This window comes from Papio anubis, chromosome 5 (genome assembly GCF_008728515.1).
Source record: "Papio anubis isolate 15944 chromosome 5, Panubis1.0, whole genome shotgun sequence".
NCBI lineage: Eukaryota > Metazoa > Chordata > Mammalia > Primates > Cercopithecidae > Papio > Papio anubis.
The window spans coordinates 103,285,773-103,299,445 of record NC_044980.1 but is presented as its reverse complement, the minus strand read 5'-3'; the positions used below and the strand labels follow the sequence as shown (position 1 = coordinate 103,299,445).

Sequence of the window (13,673 nt, the reverse complement as noted above, 5' to 3'; positions counted from 1 at the left end):
TTTTCTGAAATGAGTTATTTATTTTATTTTCCTGAGTCTTTGTTCCTGTTTTGTCATCTGTAGCAGGTTTAATTGTTTTTCCCAAAAGATATGACTAAGTTTTAACCCCTTGTACCTATAAATGTGACCTGCTTTGGAGAGACAGTTTTTGTAGATGTAATTAAGGGTCTTGAGATGAGATTATCCTGAATTATAGTGTGTCAAAGAAAAGTTGTAATGGACAAATTAAACAGCCAAAGAGGAGTTTGTCCAAGACTATTGCAATTGAGGAGGATGTGTAAGTGCTGGGGTTAGCTAGTGGAAACATACTGGAGCACATTAGAAAGTATGTTGATTCATGTGATTAGGTCAATGTGATGCTTTTGCTGTTTGTCACTTACCTAAGTTAGGCTCCTAGACCTTCCTGTTTGTTGCTTACCTAAGTTAGGCTCCTAGACCTCCCACAGAGACTGGGCAGATGGTGGCTATCTTCCTTGAGGATACCTTTCAAAGAGATAGCTCCAGGTCATTGAGAAAGAAATTCCTGTGTTATAAAACTACCAAGAGGATGGGAGAATATTTATATCTCAAAAGGGCAGACAGAAAATTTACAATTGAAAGTTTTCTAAAGTGAATATTGTGCTAAGAAAGGGGAGGTCAGAGGCCTGTCTAAAGTTTAGGGAAACTGAGGGGAATCTTAAGGCTACCTTGCTCTTGTGGACCTTAAATTCAATGACAGTATTCTTATAAAACATGTCCTTATACTATCAAAACAATTGAACTTATGGACATAGAGGGTAGGATTGTTACCAGGGCTGGGAAGGAAAGTAGGTGGAGGGGGAAAAGGTAGGAATGGTTAATGCGTACAAAAAAATCGAAAGAATGAATATGACCTACTATTTGACAGCACAATGGAGTGACTATAGTTAAGAATAACTTAATTGTACATTTACAAATAACTAAAAAAGTGTAATTGGATTGTTTATAACACAAGGGATAAATGCTTCAGGGTATGTATAACCCATTCTCTATGATATGATTATTATGCACTGCATGCCTGTATCAAAACATCTCATGTACCCCATAAATATATACACCTACTGTGTACCTCAAAACATTAAAAATAAAAAATTAAATGTCATTGTAAGAAATAGGACAGTAGAAGACACCCAGAGTCACAGAAGGAAAAAGCCATGTGGAGATAGAGACAGAGACAGAAGTGAAGTGTCTACAAGCCCAGGAATACCAAAGAACCAACAGTCACTAGAAGCTAAGAGTGGCAAGGAATAAATTTTTTCCCAAAGCTTCTGGAGTATCCAAGGCTGCTAACACTTTGATTTAGAAGTTTTTTTCCCTCCAGAACTATGAGAGAATGAATTTCTGTTTATCTAAGCCTCCTAGTTTGTGGTAATTAGTTAAAGTAGCCCTAGGAAACTAGTATACCATCTTTCTTTAAAAGTTTCTCTCTACTGTTCATTTAACTTCAAATGTCAAAATTCTACATCTCATTTAATGCTGACAAAATTGTTTAGTCCTCCATTCCTTTTTCTTATAATCGATAATACCAGCTAAACACCATGGCTTTTTCCTCTGAATTCTTTTGACAATGAAGATGATAAAGATATTGCAGCTGAAACTTCTTTAGTGTTCGATTTATATCTAATTCCTTCTTATTCCTTGTGAAAACATAATAAGGCAGGTGCTATTATTTTTCAATATTAAGGATGAAGAAACTGAAGAACAGAGGGATTAAATAACACTAAGTGGTAGAACCAAACTTTGCTTTGAGATTTGCCTAAGTACAGAGCCCATATGCTTAGACATTTTGCTATATTTTTTTCTGTTTCTATCCCTGAATGTTTACTTCTCTCATGTCTCATGTTATCTTTCGTTATGTTCTCTATAAATTTTTATTTTCTACCACAAAATTCAACTGAGGTAACTAAGAAATCACAGATATATAAGCATATTCATTTATTTTTCCTGTGTTAAAGGTCTTTTGATATTATGTTGCCTACATTTTTAAAAATTTAAACACTTCTTGTTCAAGAAAAAATTTTAGGCAATTTCCTTGAACACTTTTAACCTTAAAATTATTTTAAGATTTTGTTTTATTTATCTTTTTTTTAGCATTTGGCACAATTCTTTGAATATCAAAACTGCCCAAATTTCACGGAATTAATTTAGTTAAACCAGTTATCACCCCCTACATGTCCCCTAATTTTCCAGCTTTCTAGGAGCATATTTTTCTGTAATACAGTACTTTAATAGAATGGCTAAGGCCCTATTCTGCATGCATTAAGAAGCTCAGTGCTTTTCTGCCACACAAAGTTTCTGAATATTATTAAGTTGGGAAAGGGCTCCATTTTTCCTGGTTGCCTGTAACTTCCATTGTTTCCTTTTGAACTGCTACTGTCAACTCTACTCTCAGCGTGTCTCCTGAGATTGCCCTCCATTTCCAATACTGGATACTACTCCACTAACATAAGAGTGTTGTGTGGTAGACTCTTATTGATGGCTTGGAAAATAAAAAGTATTAAAGCATATCATAGTTTTCATTTATTCATTTAATCATTCAGCAAACATACAAACATTCATTGAATATCTAGTGGCACTGTGTTGGACACTGAGGAAACAACGGTAAGCAAACAGGCAAAAGTCTCCATGATCATGTAGCTCATACTCTAGTCAGGAAAACATAAAACTCACACAGGGAGATGATAAATGTAAAATTACAACTTGAAGTAAGTATAAGGAAGGAAACAGCCATGGTAGATTGAGAGCTTTGGTAATGAGCTTGAACTGAGAGCTGAAAGGTGAGTAGGCATTAACCAGCCCTGCAGCAGGGGTAGAAGAAGGAGAAAGAGAAAGGCATTAGAGAAAGAAATGACAGCATGTGAAAACAAGCAACAGTGGGATGGAACAACATACATTCCAGCAACTGCAAGAAAGCCTGTGCATTAGGGATACATAGACCCAAGCAAGTAAAGGAAATAAATAAGTCTGGAGAAACCAGGCAAAACCACTTTAACAAATGCACAGTTTACTTCAGGTTTCCTTAATAAATGTAATCTTAATCTTAAAGCAAATGGAGAAATAATGAACAGTTTGATGTAGGAGACTGACATGATCCACTTTGTGTTTTGAAAACAATTCTGCCCACTGTATAGAGACAAGAGTAAAGTGGGTAAGGAATGGTGGATGTGGGAATTCTGAACATGAAGGCTTCATCCAGGTGAGAGATTATGGTGGCTTGGTCTAGGGAAGTGATGGTGGGGATTTGAGAAGCCTTTAGTGCACTATAGACCAACAGAACCTGATGAAATGAGGGGACTGTGGTGTGTCAAGAATGTAGAGTACACTGGATTGGGAGAGGCAGAAACCAGAAATAAATTAGTTCTAGTCTTAAAAATTGACTAGATTTTTTTGAATATGGAAATTTCTCACTGGCTGCCTCTTTTTAGGCTCTTCCCTAAGACTTTCTCTTTTACTCCCACATTCCCACTCTCAAAACCACCTTCTATCACCGTCTTATTACTTTAAGTGTTCCTGGATTCACACAATTTCTTCATAATGACTTTAATAATGCAATAATTATATGGATAATTTAACACTAAGTCTCCCTTAGTTTGAGGCCCAGCTTTGTACTACCAACAATTTCATTGAACTATGCTAATCTGTCTACCAAAATTCCACCCTTAATAATACAAAGACTGTGGAAATGTATTGAAGTCACATCATTTTTTCAGCATATCTTAGAACAAATTCTTAGGCTTAGGCTTCCACCAGAACTTCCATGGTTGTGGAGCTGCGTATAGGGACGGACACTTTAATCATCCTATATGTCATGTCCGACCCTCAAAATTATCAGTTTTAGTGACCCAAGATGGCTTACAAAACCTAAAAGCTAACATACCACAGTCTACACAAAGTAAATACTTTATGTTAACAATGAAGAATCAAAATGCTTAATAATAAATGATGACTTACAATTCTATTTCTGGGGAATAGGAGTACCTATACCTAATGTTGGATTTGTTCTTGTGCTCTTTTGAAGGGAACATCCTTCTGTATCAGAAATTCCCATGTTTCCATATCCAGATTTCTTCACCAGGGCAGATAAAGAGTTGGCAAAAATCATTGACCATCACGTAAGATTGATTTTTTTTTTAACTAGCAGCAAAAGCCTTGTTCTTTAAAAGCACTTTAAATTATAAAATGTAGTTCTGAAACTGAAACCTTAATATGTGAAATTTAAAAGTAGAGCCATGATTGGTTTGCCAAACTGAATTATATCTCACTATGTTATCTGTACACCTTAGTGTCTTCATTGGGTCACAGAAAATTTGACCTTCTGTCATTTGTAAAATACTAGCCTAATCCTGTTTTCTGAATTAGTACCGATTTCTTGTGACAAGAATCTTATATTGAACACTGAACACTGGTTTCTTCTACAGTGTAGTTCTAATAACGGAAGAAAAATCTTTTGGCTCAATTTTCAGTGACCGTTCTTTACCCTTGACAGATCAGAAAGACTGTTAATCACTTTGTTCTTAGTGTGAGTTAAAAAAGCAGTGGCAATATAAGACTATTCACAGGAGACACTTCAATTCATTGTGCTATATTTAGTTGATAATTTCTTACCAAATACACACCATTTTATGCCTAGTTCTTTTCAGGAGCAGAATTAAAGTATGAGAGAAAATACTTATTTTCTGTTTTTTTTCTTTGAATAAAATATATAGCATACATAATGCACTTAATTTTATCAACAGTAGTTCAATATTATCTCCCAGATTGCAATTATATTAACAGTTAAGTTTTTCACACTACTTTTAAGTAGTAATCTTGTGAAGAGATTATTTTATTTACTGATCACATTAAATAGTTTTTACCACATCACTAGTAATTAAGTGACTCTAGCAACAGCTATAAATACTGGGCTTTGGAGACTGACTGATACCTTGAAATGACAAAATGAGAGCTGCAATATTCTGTTATTCACTAATAAAGTTTTTGTTAAACCAATATATGTACAGGTCATCTTCAAAAATTTCAAATGGCTTATAAATTTCAACATCTATATTTTCCTACTCATTACTTCAACTAAATTGTCTAGAAGAAATTATAAGAGATAGCAGTTTGCCAACATCACATACACACACACACACACACACGTATAAATAACTACTTTGGTCTGTCTAGGGCTAAAGAAAGAGAAGAGAGTATTATGAATGACAGAGATACAGAGATAGCTCCTAACAACCGTGCATTATCTTTTCATTTTTCCAAGGTGTAAGCATTATCCAAGTAATCACTGCCATGAGCCTGCTTATATTGTAGCTAAAGAAGGATAAATAAATCTTTTTCAAAAATATGCTTGAAAACTTACAGATCCAAATTGTTTAATGTGTGGATAGCCTAATAAACTAGTAATTCATAGTACTGATTTTGAAAGGTTTATTGAATTGTCTCTGAATATTATATTTTTTTCAGTATTCATGTATATACCACTTCTTTTCAGATGGGTGTAGCAATAGTGCTTTGTACTTATACTTTATGCTTTACAAAATGCTCTTACAGTAGTTAATTTAATCCTTACAACCCTGTAAAACATTTACCAATAAGAAGAACAAACTTACTTACAATTCAGTTACTTGCTCAATGTTTTAAGTAAATGAGTCTATGCACAAAAACAGATTTCCCTACTCCAAATCTACTTTCCCTTCCACTTTTTCATAGCTGCTCAAGTTCTTGGCTTCTGATTCCTAACCAGAATGAGAAGTGGGAGGGTGGGATCTGCAATATCGACAAAGAACAAAAACACATCCCCTCAGCTATAGATATAATTATCCTTCTAAGCCAACAGACTTTTGTTGAGGGGTTATCATATGCAGGGAATAGAAAATATACCTCATTGCTTGGGAGATATTAAGGTACCTTATACATTGCTAGTATTCCATAGCATGATCATTGAATCACTGAGTGAATAAGTTGAATAAAGCAGTAAATGGTGCTTCCACTTCCCATAGATTTCAAACATATCTATTTTTTTTTGCATCCTCCTAGCTACCACAACAGACAATAATAATGGCATATAAAATCAAAAAATATAATTATTTACCCAAGTTGAATTGTTGTCATGGTCACCAGAGACAAAAAGAAAGTATGCTTTTTTCCTAAGCCTAATGAAAAGAAGGATTTTGAGGTTATGGTGAATTTCAGCCATTCCAAATTCTAAGAAGGGGGAAAGAGGGAAGAGCTGTCTTCTGGAGAGTGATGATATGATACCCCTTCTTGGCTGCTTTTATATGTATTGATGCTTTTATACATGCTGTTTGGGAAACCAAGAATTTTAACTTACTGGCAGTTCTTAAGAATTAACTCTTTTTGATTTTTCACAATTTAAAAAACAAATAATGAGATCTATTGAACTCTTTCATATAGGATAGATTAGTGCTCTTTGTTTATGGATACTGTCATTATTATACCAACTATAACTTCTATGCTCATGAATTGGTAATTTCCTTAAACAACTAGATTATTAGTTTATTATATGAGAAAAATAATACATCATAGTTGAGTATCATAGAACTTGTAGACTAAACCATAGCATGAATTTTAGCCTGTGCCTGACTGTTCTGGAGGTTTTGCCTTAATTTCCCATATATTTTATGCAAAACTGGTTCCTGAGAAACCAAACGTATGAGTAATAACTGTTTATAAATACAGTCTTAAGATAAGTGCAGTTAACTTTTATATTTCTTATGTAATTAAAACTCAACTGGGAATAAATAACGGATTTGATATTATTATGCTTTTATTTTTAATGTTTACTCTAATATGAGTATATTAACATTTTACAAAATTTTACTGCATTCGTCAAAGCTGCGTGACATGTTATGGACTCTGATATTTAGCTCTGCTTTTTATTATCTGAATATCCGAGATGACAAACGTTATTTGTGATTCACAGTACTGGTATATATAGTAATCTATAAATTAATTAATAGGTTGCTAATCTCAGACTGATCATTTGTGTATATGCACGAGCTGAGGGTGACAAAAAGACAGCATTGGCAGTATCCTTAGGAATTGCCAATATTTCATACTAGGAGTCATTCTGCCCCGAATGTTTTACCCAGCATAAAGTGTTTACCATCTGTTTTCATCATTTCCTTCATCAAATGTATTAGAAGAGAAAAAAAGTTCTTCCTAATTTTATATATATATATGTATATATATTTCATGATGATGTTTGATTTTCATTACTTACAATACTTGTCACTCATTCTTAGGGCTCATGCCTTCAGATATACTACTATTTACATGACATCGTGGGTTATAAAGTGAAAAACTAAGTGAAAGCAAAAGAAAAAGAAAATATTATCATGGCCAATTAACATAAATTCTTTAGAAATTTTTTACTGGTCTTCTGCATAGTACGCATTTACCTGACCATTAATTTCATTTTTAACTTCATAGAGAGTAGTATTAGAGTTTTTGCCTTTCTGTTTAATTTGTATTTTCTGTATTTTTTTCTTTCTCTTTTGCTTTCACCTGGTTCTTCATTTTATAACCCATGCTGTCATATAAATACCAATATTGATGAAGAAAGTAAAACCATTTGGAATACAGAAATATAAAACCTATAATGTCTTCTTTTTAATGATTTTTTTTATCTTTAAATATATTGAGGAAATTCTGTTTTGTGGGATTTACATGCATTTTGATAGGTGGCACATACGTTTTGCCAGTGTGGTAGATACAAAATTTTTGAGGAATGTCATGGAAAAAACTAAAAGTATAATTGGATATAAGAATCTGCATTTTGAGCAGCTTAATTGATATGCATTTTTTTCATGGAAAATCATATGTGAATGACATTTTCTCTCTGTAACAGTGGCAGGAAGAACTAAAGATCCGAGAAAAAGAAGATGCAATATGCAAGGCCCAAGAACTTAAAGATAAAAAGTTAGCAGAGAAAAAACACTTTGAAGAAGTTATGAAGAAAAGAGAAGAGAAACTACATAAGCAAACTAAGCCCTATGAGCTTCCATATAGGAAGGAAGTAATTTAATTAGAAAAGAAAATGCCACCTCCCAAAACTGAGGTCTACATGGCAGAAATACATAGCATGAAAAATACCAAGATAGCTACATAGTAAGAGAACTTCTTGTCATTAAATTGAGGTATTGTTTAGAAAGAACTTGTTATCCTGATACAAGCTGTTTAATAGTTATTTCTTAGTTCTAAATTAATGACCAACTTTTAATCACACTTGAATGAAGTGATTTCACTAGTCAAAAATTTCCAAGACTACATATAGTATTTTTCTCAATTGACATTTATCTCATGATTGTACAGCATACTTGATAACTGATTCGCAGAACATTGATGTTCATCAAACAGTTTGATGGAAATTTATTACAGATTAATTAATGAGTCACCATACAAGAATTATTTCTTGAAAACAGAATGAGCATAAGCTAACAATCCTGTAATTACTATTATTCAAATAAAAACATTATGGCATCTTACCTGATTGGCATTTTATAATCAATTTATACTAAACCAAACAAACCCTATTTCAGAGATTTGAATACGGAAGGGCTGGTCATCTTAGACTGATTGGCTTGATCTTTAACAGATGCCAGAGGGGACTCCTGAGAGATGCTGGTTTTACTCTGTTCTGTGAGTTTATGAGAATGAATTTGCATGATCCTGGAAGGTGCAGGAGTAACTGTTGAAAACATTCGTACAGATAGGAGTTATTTTAGAAATGGAACTTCACTTCACCTGAAGTTCGGAACCTAAGAGTAAGAGTAACAGGGTGGAATTTTTATGATGTCTTATATTCCTTTCCTGAAAACTGAAAAATATAGATAATAATCATACCTCAGTTTCACACAGGTGACTTGGTGATACTCAAGAGACAGGGACTTTAGCAGGGGTGTCAAACTCAAATGACTACCAGGTCAGAAAGGAAACATAAATTAGTGAAGCCGGCTAAGGAATACCTATCCTGTCTAGAGAAATTTCCCACCACTTGGTTGCATTCTAAAATGTATGTCAGTATTGTAAAATCCTCCAGTCTTTCAAGAAGCTTTTAAATGGGATTATTTTTCAAAATAAAAGTAGCTAAGTAACCAAATGTTGACAATAATTTTTAATAGCATATTTTCAAGTTAAGTTTGATCCATGGACCAAAGTTTGTGACCTATATTATATGAATTCAGGTATCATTCTTTGTTTAAAATAACAATAACAGATGGCAGAAAAATGTTGCATGTAGGCTGCTGTTTTGATTTCCTGTATAGCTAATTCAAACTTAGATTTCTCTTTCTAAACCTTTTATCTTACCCTTGTGGTCTCAAATGGAGACTATGAAAATTCCTAGAAATATCTCCCAATACGCCTTTCCAAATACCTTCCTCCATCTTTGATTTCTTCACTTGTGAAAAAAAAAAAAATCTATAGAAGACCAGCCAGTCCCTTTTCTCCAAATCTTATCCCTTCCAAAATCTTGTTCCATCAACTATTCACTATCTCCTCTTAAGTCCCTCTTCATCACTCACTCCTACACCCATCGAGGTTTCAATTTTCTCTCATCCTTCTGTCCAAACTTCTCTCTCATCAAAGCTATCAGTGACATAAGCCTTACCAAACTCTGAACGTCCTTCTAATTTGTAATCATTTTATTGGTTTGTAGCAAGATATAACAATTAAGCTGTAAGTTTTAGTAAGGGGACTCTGAAGATCTGTTACTTACAAGAATTTCAACAAATCCTGCTCTTTCAGCACCATCTTTGTAAAAGAAACCTGGTATCTCCAATTTCTGAGTCATGATCCTTAAGGCCTCCTCACTGCAGACTTAGGTTTATGTTTTCTCTGCTCTGCTTAGCGTATTTCTACCTGTTCGCCTTCTTTCTTACTTCCACAATTATCTTAATACTTCCAACTTGCTATTATCTTTTCTTCTTGTAGATTCATACCTTTTTTAAAGTAACCTTTTTTTATGTCATAGTGGTGATTTGGAAGGGAGCTGAACAAATCTTTAGATATATGGAGAAAGAAAGAAAAGGAGAGAGAGAGATGATTAATCAGAATACTGACACCTTTATTCTTAAATTATTTTTAAAATTCTTAATATTTGGCAACAGGCATTTCTCACAGTGTTTCTCACATTTCTCACATTTCTCCTATTTCGTTGATTCTTTCTGCAATATTAGCAAAGACTGTGGGGTGTAGATCTGGAATCACACTCTAGTTACGCTTTCTGCCAGTCACGGAACATTAGGCAAGTTACTGAACCCATTTTCATTTTCATTTACTCATTTATAAAATTGACACAATTTATGTAAAGAGTGATATCATTTAGAAGCTAATTAGGAAAGAAAATAAACCTGTCAGTCATTGGGAGCATAGCAATAACAGAAACAGTAGCTGCAGAAAACTGCTACCACATTTGAAGCCACGGAATCAGAGAGAAGAGGTTTGCATTGTTAAAATCTAAGGGATGTAGAAGGCACTTCACACAGCCCAACTCGGATCCCTGATGGGGAGACATTGCTCAGTTATTGCTGGTACTTCTGAGGGGGCGCAATACAATTGGTTCTGGGAGTGCAGAAAAAAGTGAAAACTGAAACAACTTGTATCTTGCTGAAACCACACTGTCAGGAAGAGAGAGAAAACTGGAAGAATCAGGTGTTTTCTTCCCTCTCATCCTGAAATTCTTTCTCTCCTGTGCTTCCTGTTCTTCAGCATCACAAAGCAGAGAAAATAAGGGTGGGTTTGCAGATGAAAGACACTAGTTAAATAAATGAACATTGTATGGCTTAGAACATTATCTGACCATTCAATAAAAGTTAACTCTCCTTTCTTTTCTTTTGCATCTTTGGCCTTGTTTTCTGCTTATTCTGAAAGTTTTCCCAGGACAAAAAAAAAAAAAAAGGTTTAAAAGAAAGCATCACCTTTTAGGTTTATATAAATGGCTTAAAAATAAACTTTACTATATTTTCATAACTAATTCTTAATTCTTTCAAAAAGTTCATTTAACACAAATTCAATTGGAATTCTTTTTAATTTATGTTTAGTATTCACTTTGCTTCAAAACTCACAAAGGATTCTATGAGTCATAGACTGGGTTGGATACCAGATAAATTATTTCAACTACTCTCTTGTTCAGCTTATGATTTCTCAGTGTTAGTTTGTTTCCCATTCTTCCCACTTTGAGTTGATAGGAGAAAACAGAGAAAGAGAAAGATTCTACATGTCTGTCTACCTTGCATGGCTCTTAGTCGTCTTTAAATGCCTCTACTGTTAAAAAGTATTAACATATCTCAGGTATAAATTTCTATCTAAAACTTGTTTCCATGCTGCTTTTTTATCATTTATGCTTATGTTTATTTTGAAATAATAAACTCAAGACTTCCTACATTTATTTATTATGGGTTTCACAGGTTTTATTATGGGTTTCATAGGTTTATCATGGGTTTCATAAGTTTCCAAAGGTTTCTCTTAGTAACCACAAAAGCAATTTCTCTTTCTCACCTGCTGCCTCATTGAGAATACTCATAAAACTTTTAAATGTTTAAGTTTCACTACAGTATTAGAATACTGTAGTAAATTCTGAGTAACACAAGCATGAACATAAGCATTTCTCCTGATAGAATTTTTTTTTTTTTTTGAAAAAAGGAAAGCAAATGATTGACAGTGGTTTGTGGGGCATACCAAAGAGACATTTAAGAAAGGAACTATCTAAAGCAAATATCTTGACTCATGCACTGATGAGTGGGTGTTTGGAGAAAGGGAGCACACCCAGGTAACAGATAAAAATAACTCACACCAACAGTTTTAGAAACTCTATAATGATGTTTAACAATTATAATGTAAGTAATTGATTCTTTTGTTTCTACCAGTAAAAACCTTCTCTGTAACTGTCTACTAGTTAGTTACTTTCTGAGTGTCTTTTTCATATTGCTTCTAGTTGAGAACAGTAGTTCTATAGTTTCACTGAACTTTGTTTACAAATTTCAAAGTTAGCTGATTGAGAATTGCTTTGGGGTTGCTTTCAAACGTTGTCCAACTGCTCACATACTAAGTTTTCACTTTGTGTCTGCCAGTGACTCTCAATTAAAATCACCATAGGTCTCCTCTAGCTTCTTCACTCCTCTTCACATCTCAATTTGCTGACGTAAAATGAATAAGAACACCCCTAATTGTCTTATCTGTGATTAATCGATGACACTCGTCGCCTCCTTGGTGGGCTAAATATTTAATACAAAGGAAGGTAGAGTCATGAAAATCTGTTGTGCCAATGCCTCTGTAGAAAAGACGTGTAGTAACAAATTCAGTCCACACAGTACTTCTCAACCTCAGGTTGGCCACTGGAGACTAGGTATTTGTAAGGCTCCTTGTACTGATTCTAGTTATTTTATTTGACATGCAGAATGCATTTGGGAACTTAGAGCAAAATGCATTTTAAATTATCATCTTCTATAATATAAATTTATATATTTGTATAGTTTTACAAATTCTGTTGATGAGTTGGTTACTTTTCTGCTACATGCATTTTTCATGGTGACATAGATTTCAAGGATAATTTGGCTTTAATGTTACTCATGCTCACTTTTTCCTGCAATCATTTTAGCTAAGGGACCTATTTACATAATACCTAGTGCCTTGTTATTTTTTTCCTGTTTCACTGAAAAGCCAAAATAAACAAAAATAAAATGTCTTTCCAAACATCTTTTAGTTGGAAGATCCCTGTGATATCCACCTTTCCAATAACATTTCCCAAGCTGACTCTATTTTGGAAAGGAGGTGAATCATCTTTCATAAATTAATGAATAAGGTAAAGGTCAAGCATCTCAGAATCACCAGTGCAGATTTTTAATACATAGCCAGACTATTGGCAATCCAGTAATGCTTTGAATATTGCTTCAAAACACGAAGAAATAGAAAATCTGAACAAACCAATCTGTTAATCTCTAGCTCCAGTTTTTTGGTTGACTTCCCAATCAAAAGCTTTCCAATAAAAAAACAATGATGAGAGGATGCATACAGTAGAATTTCTTCCATAGCATACATTCTCCATCATGATAACAATGTCATGAGACTTATGGCCTCATGGGAAGGCATGTCTTAAGGAAGAAAAGACTCAACCTATTCCAGAGACATTATGGAGGGTAAAAAAATGTTGGGGCCTGGTGTGGTGGCTCATGCCTGTAATCCCAGCACTTTGGGAGGCCGAGGTGGGTGGATCACAGGTCAGGAGATCGAGACCATCTTCGCTAACATGGTGAAACCCTGTCTCTACTAAAAATACAAAAAAAAATTAGCCAGGTGTGGTGGCAGGTGCCTGTAGTCCCAGCTACTCAAGAGGCTAAGGCGAGAGAATGGCATGAATCCAGGAGGCTGAGCTTGCAGTAAGCCGAGATCACACCACTGCATTCCAGCCTGGGTGACAGAGCAAGACTCCATCTCACAAAAAAAAAAAAGGTGGAGAGATAGATTTAAGGGTGCTTGATGTCCTCACCCTGTACCTCAGGAGAAAGGGTGTGGTCTAGAAACATGTAAATAGATAAGGAGCCTGAATCTGACAGGTTAGTAGCATTAGCTTCTGCAGGACTGAGGAACTAAGTCACTAGGAGAGATAGAGGGATATTGTATGCAAACATTTTCAATGACAC

At 34.3% G+C, this 13,673-nt stretch overlaps 1 protein-coding gene and 1 long non-coding RNA gene across 7 annotated transcripts in view; one reads left to right on the top strand and one right to left on the bottom strand.

Annotated features, from left to right (window-relative positions):
- The window catches only part of TMEM232 (transmembrane protein 232), a 311,652-nt gene extending 303,133 nt beyond the window's left edge, over positions 1-8,519 (top strand). For all 6 annotated transcript variants that reach the window (XM_017959759.3, XM_009208867.4, XM_017959755.3 and 3 more), the window contains 2 exons: positions 4,037-4,130; positions 7,883-8,519. In XM_017959759.3, coding sequence (XP_017815248.3) covers positions 4,037-4,130; positions 7,883-7,898 — 110 coding nt within the window. In that variant the 3' untranslated portion in view covers positions 7,899-8,519. The remainder of the gene's footprint in view (positions 1-4,036; positions 4,131-7,882) is intronic.
- LOC108586370 overlaps positions 1-13,673 on the bottom strand; it is a 264,725-nt gene that overhangs the window by 15,192 nt on the left and 235,860 nt on the right. The window lies entirely within an intron of this gene.